We start from the raw sequence: 12,530 nt of genomic DNA, 5'->3' as shown, positions 1-12,530 counted from the left end.
TCATTGTTGCTTTAAATCAGAACACAACTTTCATAGACTAGAGAGGTTATCAGAAAGGGGGGGAGAAATGGGGGGGGGGGGGGAGGCGGCCGGCTAGCAAAGGCACCATAGGGACAAAGAGAGGGGGGGGAAAGGGGGGTGGGGAGAAAGCCACCGAATTCACACCAGCTGCCCTTCCAGGCATCCTCGAGGTCAAATGTAGGATTCCCTGAAGGCATGGAGACTTCCATAGGAGGCGATAGCAGCAATTTTGAGCTACATTGATGTTTTTGAGCCTAAAACTCAAGGTGCTTGTAGCAGATGCCACTGTCTCTTCTCCACTCCATATTGCTGGATGTCAGTGCATACAACTTACAGCAGCAGTTCCTAAAGTACACAAAAGTATCTGGCAATCAGTGTTTCTTACAGGCTTCTAGGACAGTCATCTTCTCCCAAGTCATGCTTTTTGCCTAAAGTGTCCCTTCTGTCCACAATTAAAACACATGGAAAAGCTTTTAAGAGTTAGTGGGAGGGTGTCCAGCAGCAGGGGGGGAGTGGGCTGCTGTTGCTATTGGCCAGGTGCCAGTGACTGCAGCTCCAGGGGTGCAGGTGAGCTTAGTGGCCATGGTGGGGGAGAAGGGCTGGGGGGCGTAGATGTCAAAGAAGAGCTTTGTTCTGGTGAAATGGCATTACTATTCTAACAGCTTTATAATGCTCTGCTAATTGATCTAAAGAATCTTTAATTAGTCCCTGTGTTGTAAGGGAAGATGTAACAATTTTGTTTACTTTTGTTGCCGCCATCCCTCCCCGCTCCCATGTCTTTTCATTCTACATTGTTGCCCTTTTTTTTCCCTCCAAGATGTAAGTAAATGACTCTGAGTATCAAGTTATCTTCTTTTGTTCTTTCATTACCCATACGTGCTCCTCAACAGGAGGCACCGACGCTCAGTTTCCCCAGTCACTTACCTCTGTCCGGGGTGACCATTTGTTGTAGTATTGATGTTTTAATTACTTCGAGCAGTGCTTTCTGGGCCAGATGTAAGCAGCTGAAGACATTTATTACATTATACAGCAAAGTTATATAGTCTAATCAGAAGGCACACGTGGCACATCTCAGTTGGGCATTTTCTACTGGCATACGTGTAATTAAGGCATACAGTAGGTCGTAACAACAAAACTATTTTAACACGTCCAACCAAACTCTGCCCAGTTTCTCTCCTTCGGTTCCAAAGTGTTTACATTACTCTCAGAGTCAAAGGCAAAACATAGCTTTCTCTGACTCGAGCAAAGGCAAATCTTCCCCGTAGTCTTCCAAAGCTATCCCAAAACACCTTCCCACATCATACTATTCTTCTACATCCACTTAAACAGGAGAGCTTCTGGAATGTAAAAGCAAATTCTAGGGAGAGCAAAACAGGGTTTCAAAGCATAAATATAACATGTGTATCACATAAAAACAGTAGACCTTCCTTTTTGTCTGTCATGGGAGGGGGGGGTTGCCCTTCTTTGTTCCTTTGGGGTTTTTTTCTTTTTGTTTCTTAGTTTTCAATACAAATGGAAAAACCTTCAAAGAGGGCCGCACTCAGCTGCTCCCCACACACAGGGGCAAGAGAAGCCCCTAACTGGTCAGTGTTGCCACCCCTCTTAAGGGGATCGGTTGGCACCTAAGGTGCACCTGGGGGTATCAAAGGGGAATTTGGGGGCACATAGAGGGATGAGGAGGGCCTCTGGAGAGTCTCCCAAAGGATTAGTTGGATATTTAGGGTTATTTGGACCCCCGCCACAAAGGCCACTACTGCAAAGCTTTCCCCCCACCACCACAACTAACACTAACCATCCGACTAAAATACCCACAGGAGACCTTCCATTAGTCCCCACATGCCTCTATATTCCCCTTGACTTCCCATTCAAATTAAGAAACTAAAAATAAAACCAGTGATGTTTCTTTTGTGTGTCTTGTGGGGTTTTTTAGTTTGCAAATAAGAGTCATTTCAAAGCCTTTTTGCATCCACATTTCTACTGTTCTGCAATCTCTCGATTAAGAGCACAGCTTTTTCTCTGCTGGAATACCTCACACTAACACTTAAATTTTTTTCATGGGTTTTCATCCCCTCTGAGAGCATTCAGGCAGCTTTTTTGGGCAGCATCCCCCGCCCCTCACTCACCTGCTCCTCTCCTGCATCAGCACCCACCCCCATGTGGTATCATGGAAGGAAAGAGAGACAGCTGAGGGGCTGCCCCGCTTTTTATCACCCCGACCCACGGATGCCCTTCTCAGTAGGATTTGCACCTTCAGCACGCAGCTGAGTTTTTGCTGCGCTTCCCTCCTCTGTGACAGCTGCTGCGCAGGTCTGCATCTCCAAGCGTGTCACACCTTCTGGGATTTACTACCCCATAATCACCTTGCAGTTGGTGCATTTCTTGCTGGCAATCAACCCATCTCTTCCATCTGTTGCTCTCATTGTTTTGTTTCAGCTTTCTGAGCCTGTGTCGGTACAAGTCCTTCTCAGGGCACTGCAAACAGAGACAGACAAAGCTTCCTTTTCTCCAATAGTTCCAGGAAGATTTCCGGCACTTCTAGGCAAGCACCGACAGAGTGACGGCTGTGAGGGGACATCAGCCTGGCACTGGAGCTGGGCATTCTGAGCAGATGAGGAACCCTGGGCAACACCTACAGAGAAATCTTGGTTTCTCTGCAGAGAAGCACTGGCCTTAGAGACAAAGCTGTCTTTGATCTGGGCACCAGCTGCAGCTCCCAGCGGTGCCTAGCTGCAGAGCAATGGCCTGCACCTTCATCCTGATCCAGGTGGAGAGAGAACTGCCAGGAGCACAACTTCTCTGCTACGGTTGCAGCATCCCCAGGGGCCGAGCGCAGCCTTGCTGTTAGTGAGGAACACAGCCCCTGTGAAAAGCTCCTGGGGTCAGGGGACAAACAAGAGGTTGTCCACACTGGAAACAAGGGAAGTCTCTTTGCCACTCCCATTATACCCATCAGAGGACTTCTGCTTGCTTACCTACCTGCTCGGTTGGAGTCTACACTGGAAGAAGTTTCAGCTCCTCGGTAAAAGCGTGGACTGAGCAGTTTCTTTTTCAGCCTTTCCTTCCTGACTGACAGATCAAACCCTACCTGGAGCCCACACAAGCCAAGCAGGAGATCCCCTGCTAGGCTGGCAGGGCGAGGCTGTACCGTCGCAGCAGCCGTAGCCCTTGTGCCGACCGTGTCGCTGCTGCACGTCTTGCTTGCCCGGTTAATGAAGTGGAAAGCGAAGAGTCAATCTGTAAAGAATAAAGCAAAAAGCAAAGAACAGATCTCAGTTACTCACATTGTAAAGCTCTGAGGAGGTTAGCATGCATTCAATAAAAATACCACAAAATCATTTGTTCTCCCTTCAGCGTTCATTTAACTCACAGAGCTGTGAACTGATGCTGTCCCAAAACACACAGTCAGCATCTGGTGGTACTTGGAGCACCAAGAAGAGAGTTTGGCATGCTGGGAGAACACTTCCCCACTGAGGGAAGATCTGGGGCCCCACTGGGAGACTTGGGAAGGCACTGGGAGCACTAGAAAAGGATTTTGGAGTTACTGGGAAGAAGAGGGAGAACACAGGGGCCATGCTGGGAGCAATCAGGAAAGCAGAATAGAATACAGACTTAACCAGGTTGCAAAAGACCTTCCAGAACACTGAGTCCAACCTATCACCCACCACCATCTAGTCAACCAAACCATGGTACTCAGTGCCTCATCCAGTCTTACTTTAAACACTTGCAGTGATGGTGACTCCATCACCTCCCAGGGCAGCTCATTCCTCATGAGTGCAACACAAAGGAGACTTACTTGTGGTCTTGTTCTCCAAAGCACAACGTATAGACTGCTCCTGATGTAGACATACACACACACCCCACATGTGGAGAACAGCAAGAGTCCTGCAGACAAGACTCCTAACAGGAGTGGGGAAACACTGGGTGTACCAGAAAAGAAAAGAGATAAAGGGCCAATTCTGTTATCACTTACAGCTCCACACTTCCGTCATTATTGCGTGCACTAGAAGCACAGAGTTACAGGTATCTCTAGGTACAGTTGAGGCAGCAGCCGCCACCCCCCCCAAAGCCCCGCGCTGCCCCGCCGGCCGCCGCCGCCGCGGCCAGCCCCCAAAGCCTCGCGCAGCCCCGCCTGGGGCCACCCCCCCAAGCCCCGCGCAGCACCGCGGGCGGCCACCCCCCCAAAGCCCCGCGCAGCACCGCCGGCGGCCACCCCCCCAAAGCCCCGCGCAGCACCGCCGGCGGCCACCCCCCCAAAGCCCCGCGCAGCACGGCCGGCGGCCACCCCCCCAAGCCACGCGCAGCTCCAGCGGCTGCTATAGAGAAACCCCACAAAGCAGCAGAGACTAGCACTGACCTGGGACACAGCAGAAGAGCTCCAACCTCTACCAGCCACGACCCTGCACTGAGCCGTTTTAAAGCATCCGGCGCCATGTTGTTGAGGGCGGTGCCACGCTGGGGGTTGGGGTTCAGGCTGGGGGGCCGATGCTACGCTGAGGGGGCGGGTGCCACGCTGGGGGGGCGGTGCCACATGGGTGGAGGCGGTGCCGCACTGGGGGGCGGTGCCGCGCTGGGAAGGGCGGTGCCACCCTGGGAAGGGGCGGTGCCACGCTGGGAAGGGCGGTGCCACCCTGGGGGGGGGCGGTGCAACCCTGGGGGGGGGGCGGTGCCACCCTGGGGGGGGGCGGTGCCTGCTTTGTCACTTCACGCTCAGCTTTCCATGGGTTTTATTCCCCTCCAAGATTGTTGAGTTATGAGCAGCTGAGGAGCCCTGGGGAACACCTGTACAGAAATGTTCTTCCAAGAGCTGTCAGAAAAATCTGACTGAGAAGGACTGGGAAAGAACTGGGAGGGACTGGGATACCACTGGGACCCTCACAAGTCTATGGCACCAGATGGGATCCATCCCAGGGCAGAGAGCTCTGGCAGATGAGCTCCAAGCCACTGTCCAACATTTGCCACCAGTCCTGCATGACCACAGAGGTCCCAGGTGGCTGCAAGCTGCCAGTGTGATGCCATTCACGAGAAGGGCTGGAGGGAAGAACCTGGGAACTCCAGGCCTGTAAGCCTGACCTCAGTGCCTGGCAAGACTATGGAGCAGATCGTCCTGGGGGCAATCACAGCAAACCTGCAGGACGGGCAAGGGCTCAGGCCCAGCCAGCAAAGATTTGGTGGGAGGGGCAGGTCCTGCCTCACCAACCTGATCTCCTTCTATGCCCAGGTGACTGCCTGGTAGGTGTGGGGAAGGCTGTGGATGTAGTCTGCCTGGACTTCAGCAAGGCCTTTGACACTGTCTGCCACAACAAACTCCTGGCCAAGCAGAACAGCCCACATCCTGGACAGGAGCACTCTGTGCTGGGTTAGGAACTGGCTGGAGTCCTGGGCCCAGAGAGTGGTGGTGAATGGTGCCACATGCAGCTGGCAGCCGGGCACTAGTGGTGTCCCCCAGGGATCAGTGCTGGGTCCCATCCTGTTCAATATCTGTATTGATGATCTGGATGAGGGGAGCAAGTCCATCATCAATAACTTTGCAGATGACACCAAGCTGGGGGCAGGAGTTGATCTGCTGGAAGGTAGGAGAGCTCAGCAGAGGGACCCTGACAGGCTGGACAGATGGGCAGAGTTTGGAAAGCATGCACGGACTCCCTGGTTGGTGAAGCAGGAATTGTTTAGTGGTACAGAACAAGCAGTGTATGTAGGAAAAACCAAGCAGGCTAAGCAATTCCCTGGCATTCTTGCACCACTGCTGCTAATTGAGTTTTCTCCTTTGATATGCAGCTCTCCATTATTATCTTCATCCCATAGCAGGTTGAGCTTCTCCAGCACGGAGGCGAGCGTCCTTCTGTCTCGCGCTTCAGGCTGTTTACTGCAGTCAGCTCTTCTTTATCATCAGACCGTTCTTCCGTCGTCAGCAGCCTGTTGTTCTTTCCTGTCGTGAAACCTTCCATAGATACTTTCTGCTTTCCTCCAGGCAGAGTCCAAGGGCATGCTATTGAACACATGCAAGTGCCAGGTTCTACACATTACCACAACAACCCCAGGCATTGCTACAGGCTGGGGTCAGACTAGCTGGATAGGAACCAGGCTGGAAAGGGACCTGAGGGTGCTGGTTGACACCAGCTGAACATGAGCCAGCAGTGTGCCCAGGTGGCCAAGAAGGCCAAATACATCCTGGCCTGCATCAGGAACAGTGTGGCCAGCAGGAGCAGGGAGGTCATTCTGCCCTGTGCTCAGCACTGGTCAGGCCACACCTTGAGTTCTGGGTCCAGTTCCTGGGCCCCTCAGTTTAGGAAAGATGTTGAGATGCTGGAAGGTGTCCAGAGAAGGGCAACAAAGCTGGGGAGGGGTCTGGAGCACAGCCCTGTGAGGCAAGGCTGAGGGAGCTGGGGTTGCTTAGCCTGGAGAAGAGGAGGCTCAGGGGAGACCTTCTTGCTCTCTACAACTACCTGAGGGCAGATTGTAGCCAGGTGGGGTTTGGTCTGTTCACCCAGGCACCCAGTACCAGAACAAGAGGACGCAGTCTCAGGCTGTGCCAGGGAAGGTTTAAGCTAGAGGTGAGGACAAAGTTCATCCCAGAAAGAGGAACTGGCCATTGGAATGTGCTGCCCAGGGAGGTGGTGGAGTCCCCATCCCTGGAGGTGTTCCAAAAAAGAACTGGATGTGGCAGCTGGAGCCATGGTTTAATTGTGAGGAGGGGATAGGGATGCAGACATAGGAGGGAATTGATGAGATCTGAGGTCTCTTCAAACCTGGTTGATTATGTGAGACTGGGAGGTACTAGGAGGAACTGGGGGTTACTGGGAAGTACTAGAAGGTACTGGGAGGCTGTGGAAGGACTCTGGGGGGGAGTGAGGGGCACTGGAGAACTATAAGGGTTAACTGGGAGGTACTGGGAAGGGCTCTGAATGGCACTGGGAAAAACTCAGAGACTGTGGAGAGACTTTGGGGCGGTCTGCAGGGGGTGAAGGGGTCACTGGGGGTTATGGGGAGATACTCACAGTGCTCCCAGTGCTCTCCCAGTTGTCTCCCAGTTCCTCCCAGTGCTCCCAGTTGAGTTCCTGATGCTTCCAGTTGTATCCCAGGGCTCCAGAACTGACTCCAGGTGCTGCAGGTATGGCTCCCAGTCCCTCCCAGTGCCTCTCAGCCCCTGCCAGCCTCCTCCCAGACTGGGAAAGGACTGGGAGGCACTGGGAGGGGCTCAGGACAGTAGTGGGGAGGTACTGGGAGACTGTGGAAGGACTCTGGGGAGGAATTGGGGATGCTCAGTGGGGTACAGAGGGTCACTGGGAGGCTGTGGAAGGACTTCCTCGGTGGAACTGGGAGGGCTCAGGGGGGCACTGGGGGTTACTGGAAGGTACTGGGAGGTAGTGGGGAGTACTGGGAGGCTGTGAAAGGACTCTGGGAGGGGAGGGTTACTGTGGGGGGAGTGAGGGGGCACTGGGGAAGTCTAAGGGTTAACTGGGAGGTACTGGGAAGGGCTCTGAATGGCACTGGGAAGAACTCAGAGACTGTGGAAAGACTTTGGGGCGGTCCAGTTGTGTCCCAGGGCTCCAGCAATGCCTCCAGCTGGTCCAGGTATGTCTCCCAGTGCCTCCTGGTCCCTACTGGTCTCCTCCCATACTGGGATAGGACTAGAAGGGATTGGGAGGTACTGGGAGGGACAGGAATAAACAGGGAGGGACTGGGAAGGGAGTGGGACAGTATGGGAGGGGACATGGAGGGACAGGGAGGGGACATAGTGGGAATGGACTGGGAGGGACTGGCAGGGACTGAGAGGGCACTTTCACAGCTGTCTCCCAGTTTTGTCCCAGTTGGGTTCCTGCTGCTTCCAGTTGTCTCCCAGGGCTCCAGGTCTGACTCCAGGTGCTGCAGGTACGGCTCCCAGACTCTCCCAGAAACTTCCAGTCCCTACCAGTCTCCTCCCAGACTGGGAAAGGTGTAGGAGAAAATGGGATGGACTGGGAGGCTGTAAAGGGCTGTGGGAGGGAAATGGGGGACTGAGGGGGGTACTGGGAATTCCTGGGTCATGCTCCCAGTGCTCCCAGTTGTCTCCCAGTGGGGATGCTACTGCTTCCAATTGTCCACCAGGGCTCTTGCCAGGTAGTGCAGGTAGAACTGGGAGGGTACTGGAAAGGGATGGGGAAGGGACTGGTTGGGGACTGTGAAGGGACTGGGATGGAATGGGAGGAACTGGGAGGGGCTGGGATGGACTAGGGGGGCACTGGGAAGAGACTGGGATGGGAGTGGGAAAGGACAGGGAGGAACTGGGTGTACTGGAATGGGAGGGAACTGGGAGAGACTGGGAAGGACTGGGAGTGCACTGCGACGGGACTGGGAGGGGAGTGGGGAGCCAGTGGGAGGGGATTGGGAGGGAACTAAGAAGGGAATGGGAAGGGAAAAGAGTTGGAAGGGACTGGGATGGAGTGGGATGGATCAGGGAGGGAATTGGAAAGGGCTCAGGACAGTACTGTGAAGGACAGGGAGGCTGTTAAGGGCTCTGGGGGGGCACTGGGAGGTACTGGGAGGCTGTGAAAAGATCTGGGGGGGGAGGGTTACGGGGGGGAGTGAGGGGGCGCTGGAGAACTATAAGGGTTAACTGGGAGGTACTGGGAAGGGCTCTGAATGGCACTGGGAAGAACTCAGAGACTCTGGAAAGACTTTGAGGAGGTCTGGAGGGGCTGAGGGGGGCACTGGGGGTTATGTGGAGATACTCACAGTGCTCCCAGTGCTCTCCCAGTTGTCTCCCAGTTGTTCCCAGTGCTCCCAGTTGAGTTCCTGCTGCTTCCAGTTGTCTCCCAGGGCTCCAGCAATGCCTCCAGCTGGTCCAGGCATGTCTCCCAGTGCCTCCTGGTCCCTACTGGTCTCCTCCCATACTGGGATAGGACTAGAAGGGATTGGGAGGTACTGTAAGGGACAGGAATAAACAGGGAGGGACTGGGAGGGGATGGGAAGGGAGTGGGACAGTATGGTAGGGGACTTGGAGGGACAGGGAGGGGACATAGTGTGAATGGACTGGGAGGGACTGGCAGGGACTGGGATGGAGTGGGATGGGACAGTAAGGGGATTGGGAAGGGACAGGGAAGGGACAGGGAGGGGATTGGGATGGGACTGAGTGAACTGGGAAGGGAATGAAAGGGACTGGGATGGACTGTTAGGGGCTTGGGTGGACTGGGATTGACAGGGAGGGCAGTGGTAGGGAATGGGAGGGATGGGAGGGGACTGGGAAGGAACTGGGAAGGGCCTGGGTCAAACTGGAAGGGGACTTGGAGGGAACTGGGAGGACCTGAGTGAAATTGGAGGGGACTGGGAGGGAGCGGGAGGAAACTGGGAGGGAATTGGTAGGGAACAGTGAAGGGACTGGGAGGGCACTGGAAGGGTTTTGGAAAGGGAGTGGGAAAGGACAGGGAGGAACTGGGTGTAGTGGAATGGGAATGGGAGGGAACTGGGAGAGAATGCGAAGGACTGGGAGTGCACTGCGATGGGACTGGCTGGCCACGCCCCCTCCCAAATAAGGGAGGGAGAGTGAAACGGAGGAGGACGGCTGGCCACACCCACAAAGGGAGGGCAGTGAAGAAGCGAGGTGGGGGGCTGGCCACGCCACCCCCCCAAATAAGGGAGGGAGAAAGTGAAGCGGAGGCGGGTGGCTGGCCATGCCCCCTCCCCCCACCAAGCTAAAAGGGGGAGGGAGCTTCTGGCGCGGTGCGGCCAATAGGAGGGAGGGGAAAGCGCAAAGGCGGGAAAGGGGTTAGGGGTGGGCGGCAAAAGGGGAGGGGAGGGTGGGAAAGGAATAAGGAAGGGGAAGGGAGGAGAGAGGAAGAGAGGGGGGACCAGTATGTACCAGTATGTACCAGTATGGAGCCAGGGCTAGACCAGTCTGGACCAGTCTGGACCAGTCTGGACCAGTCTGGACCAGTCTGGACCATTTTGGAACAGTATGGATCAGTTTGGACCAGTGTAGACTGGTTTGGACCGGTTTGGACCAGTCTGGAGTGTTTTGGACCGGTTTGGACCAGTTTGGACCGGTCTGGACCAGTTTGGACCGGTCTGGACCGGTCCGGACCGGTCTGGGCCGGTCTGGACCGGTTTGGACCGGTCTGGACCGGTTTGGACCGGTTTGGACCGGTCTGGACCAGTTTGGACCGGTCCGGACCGGTTTGGACCGGTCTGGACCGGTTTGGACCGGTCCGGACCGGTCTGGACCGGTTTGGACCGGTCCGGACCGGTCTGGACCGGTCCGGACCGGTCTGGACCAGTTTGGACCGGTCTGGACCGGTTTGGACCGGTTTGGACCGGTCTGGACCAGTTTGGACCAGTTTGGACCGGTCTGGGCCGGTTTGGACCGGTCTGGACCGGTCCGGACCAGTTTGGACCGGTCTGGACCGGTCTGGACCGGTTTGGACCGGTTTGGACCGGTCTGAACCGGTTTGGACCGGTCTGGGCCGGTCTGGACCGGTTTGGACCGGTCTGGACCAGTTTGGACCGGTTTGGACCGGTCCGGACCGGTCTGGACCGGTCTGGACCGGCTTGGACCGGTCCGGACCGGTCTGGACCGGTCTGGACCAGTCTGGACCGGCTTGGACCAGTCTGGACTGGTCTGGCCCGGTCTGGACCGGTTTGGACCGGTTTGGACCAGTCTGGACCGGCTTGGACCGGTTTGGACCGGTCTGGATCAGTATCGAGCTTGGGTGGCCACTAATGACCCTCCCCAGCCTCTCCCTCCCACCCCTCCTCCTCCTCTCCCCTCCCATTCTCCCTTTTCCGCGCTCCCCGCGGCCCCACTCCACTCTCTGATGTCACCGCGTGGGGCAGCCCTGGTGCCCTCCTCCCAACTCCCGCCTAGGTGCTCCGCCCCCTTGCTCTGACATAATCAGCAGCCATCGCCTCTCTGCCCCAGCTGCTCAGGCCACGCCCCCCGTGACATAGTCTGCGCTATTCCCCGCCCCCCCATAGCCATCCTGCTGCCCTCCTCCAGCCCCGCCCCCTCCTATAGCCATCCAATTGTCGCTCTCCAGCCCTGCCTCCAGTCCTCCAGTCCCACCTCCTGCAACCTCCCTCAGCCCTTTCCCCGCCCCCTCCATAACCATCCTATTTCACTCAAACCCCGCCCCCTTGTGACGCAGCTGTCCTCTCGTTCCCGCCCCCTCCCTTAGCCATTCTATTGCCGCCCGCTAGCCCCGCCTCCAGTGACGTAACCTGCGCACTCTTCCCCGCTCCCCCTCCCCTCTAGCTCCCTTCCCACCCTTTCCCTTTCCTATCCCCTCACAGCGCCGCCGCCGCTTTCTCTGCTCCCCGCCCCTCCTTTGCGCGGCCCCTAATCACGTGACGATCGCTGGGCGAGTCTGGGTGCTGCGGGGTTCACCCTGGGATCGCTGGGCGAGTCTGGGGGCATTGGGGTCAGCCTGCAAGAGCTGGGAGAGACAGGAGAACAGCTCGTGAGCAGACTGCTCCCGACCGCGGCAAATCGACACCCACCCCCCCCCCTCGCCGCTGATGTTTCTCGCCCCCCCCCCCTCGCTGCTGCCCACCCTCAGACCCATAGCAGAGTCCTGCAGCAGGGACAGAACAACTCCAGAGAGCAGCAGAGTCTACACTGAGATGATACGGAGCGGAGAAAGCAGAGGGGACGATAGTTACGCTGGCTAGGTCGGAGCCGACGGGGCGAGGGCGGCGCCATCTTGGGAAGGGCAGGCGCTGTCACGGGGAGGGCGACGCCATCTTGGGAAGGGCAGGCGCTGTCACGGGGAGGGCGACGCCATATTGGGAAGGGCAAGCGCTGTCACGGGGAGGGCGACGCCATCTTGGGAAGGGCAAGCGCTGTCACGGGGAGGGCGACGCCATCTTGGGAAGGGCAAGCGCTGTCACGGGGAGGGCGACGCCATCTTGGGAAGGGCAGGCGCTGTCACGGGGAGGGCAGCGCCGTCTTGGGAAGGGCAGGCGCTGTCACGGGGAGAGCGGTGCCGTCTTGGTGCCCTCACTTCCGTCTACATGCCCCCAGACCTCCTTTGTCACCCTCTAAGGCCCTTGAGGTGCTCGCAGCTCGCCTTGAGATGTCGGGGGAGATGTGGCTGGGGGGTCCTGGGACTGCAGGACACCCAATACCGGAGTGAGACCACCCCAATCCTGGGGGACCCCAAAACCTGGAACCCCCCAGAGACCTCTAACACAGCACCACCACTCCCCGCCCCCTCAGCTGCTTCAGGACCCTCCAGAGACACCCCCGGAGACCCTCCAGAGGCCGCCAGACACCTCTCGATGCCCACAAAGCCCCTCTAGACGCCCCAGAATACCTCTCTGCGCCTCCCTTCAGAGGCCACTCACACCCTTGGCAGCAGGCAACAGCAAGCAGTACCTGGCCGTGCCCACAAGGTGGGAGCAGTGAGCAGAAGAGTCAGCGGCGCTAGGGACACCGAGACTCCAGCAGTGCCACACAGCAACCCACACGCTGTGGGGACCTGACACAGAGACCCCGAAACCACACTGAGGCACAGACCCCCCCACTCCTCCCTGACCCT

At 56.9% G+C, this 12,530-nt stretch overlaps 1 protein-coding gene across 1 annotated transcript; it reads right to left on the bottom strand.

Annotated features, from left to right (window-relative positions):
* Positions 1-6,084: 6,084 nt before the first annotated feature.
* Positions 6,085-11,692, bottom strand: LOC137451286 (uncharacterized). The gene is made up of 4 exons (XM_068158673.1): positions 11,621-11,692; positions 8,734-9,689; positions 7,017-7,945; positions 6,085-6,650 (listed from the first exon to the last, which is right to left on the bottom strand). Exons 1-3 carry the CDS (start codon positions 11,690-11,692, stop codon positions 7,927-7,929), a joined length of 1,047 nt encoding a protein of 348 aa, XP_068014774.1. The 3' UTR covers positions 6,085-6,650; positions 7,017-7,926.
* Positions 11,693-12,530: the final 838 nt, after the last annotated feature.

This window comes from Melanerpes formicivorus, unplaced genomic scaffold (assembly GCF_026170545.1).
Source record: "Melanerpes formicivorus ecotype bairdi unplaced genomic scaffold, bMelFor1.0.p_v2 SCAF_41, whole genome shotgun sequence".
NCBI lineage: Eukaryota > Metazoa > Chordata > Aves > Piciformes > Picidae > Melanerpes > Melanerpes formicivorus.
The sequence above is the reverse complement of the archived record's forward strand: the minus strand, read 5'-3'. Positions and strand labels throughout refer to the sequence as shown.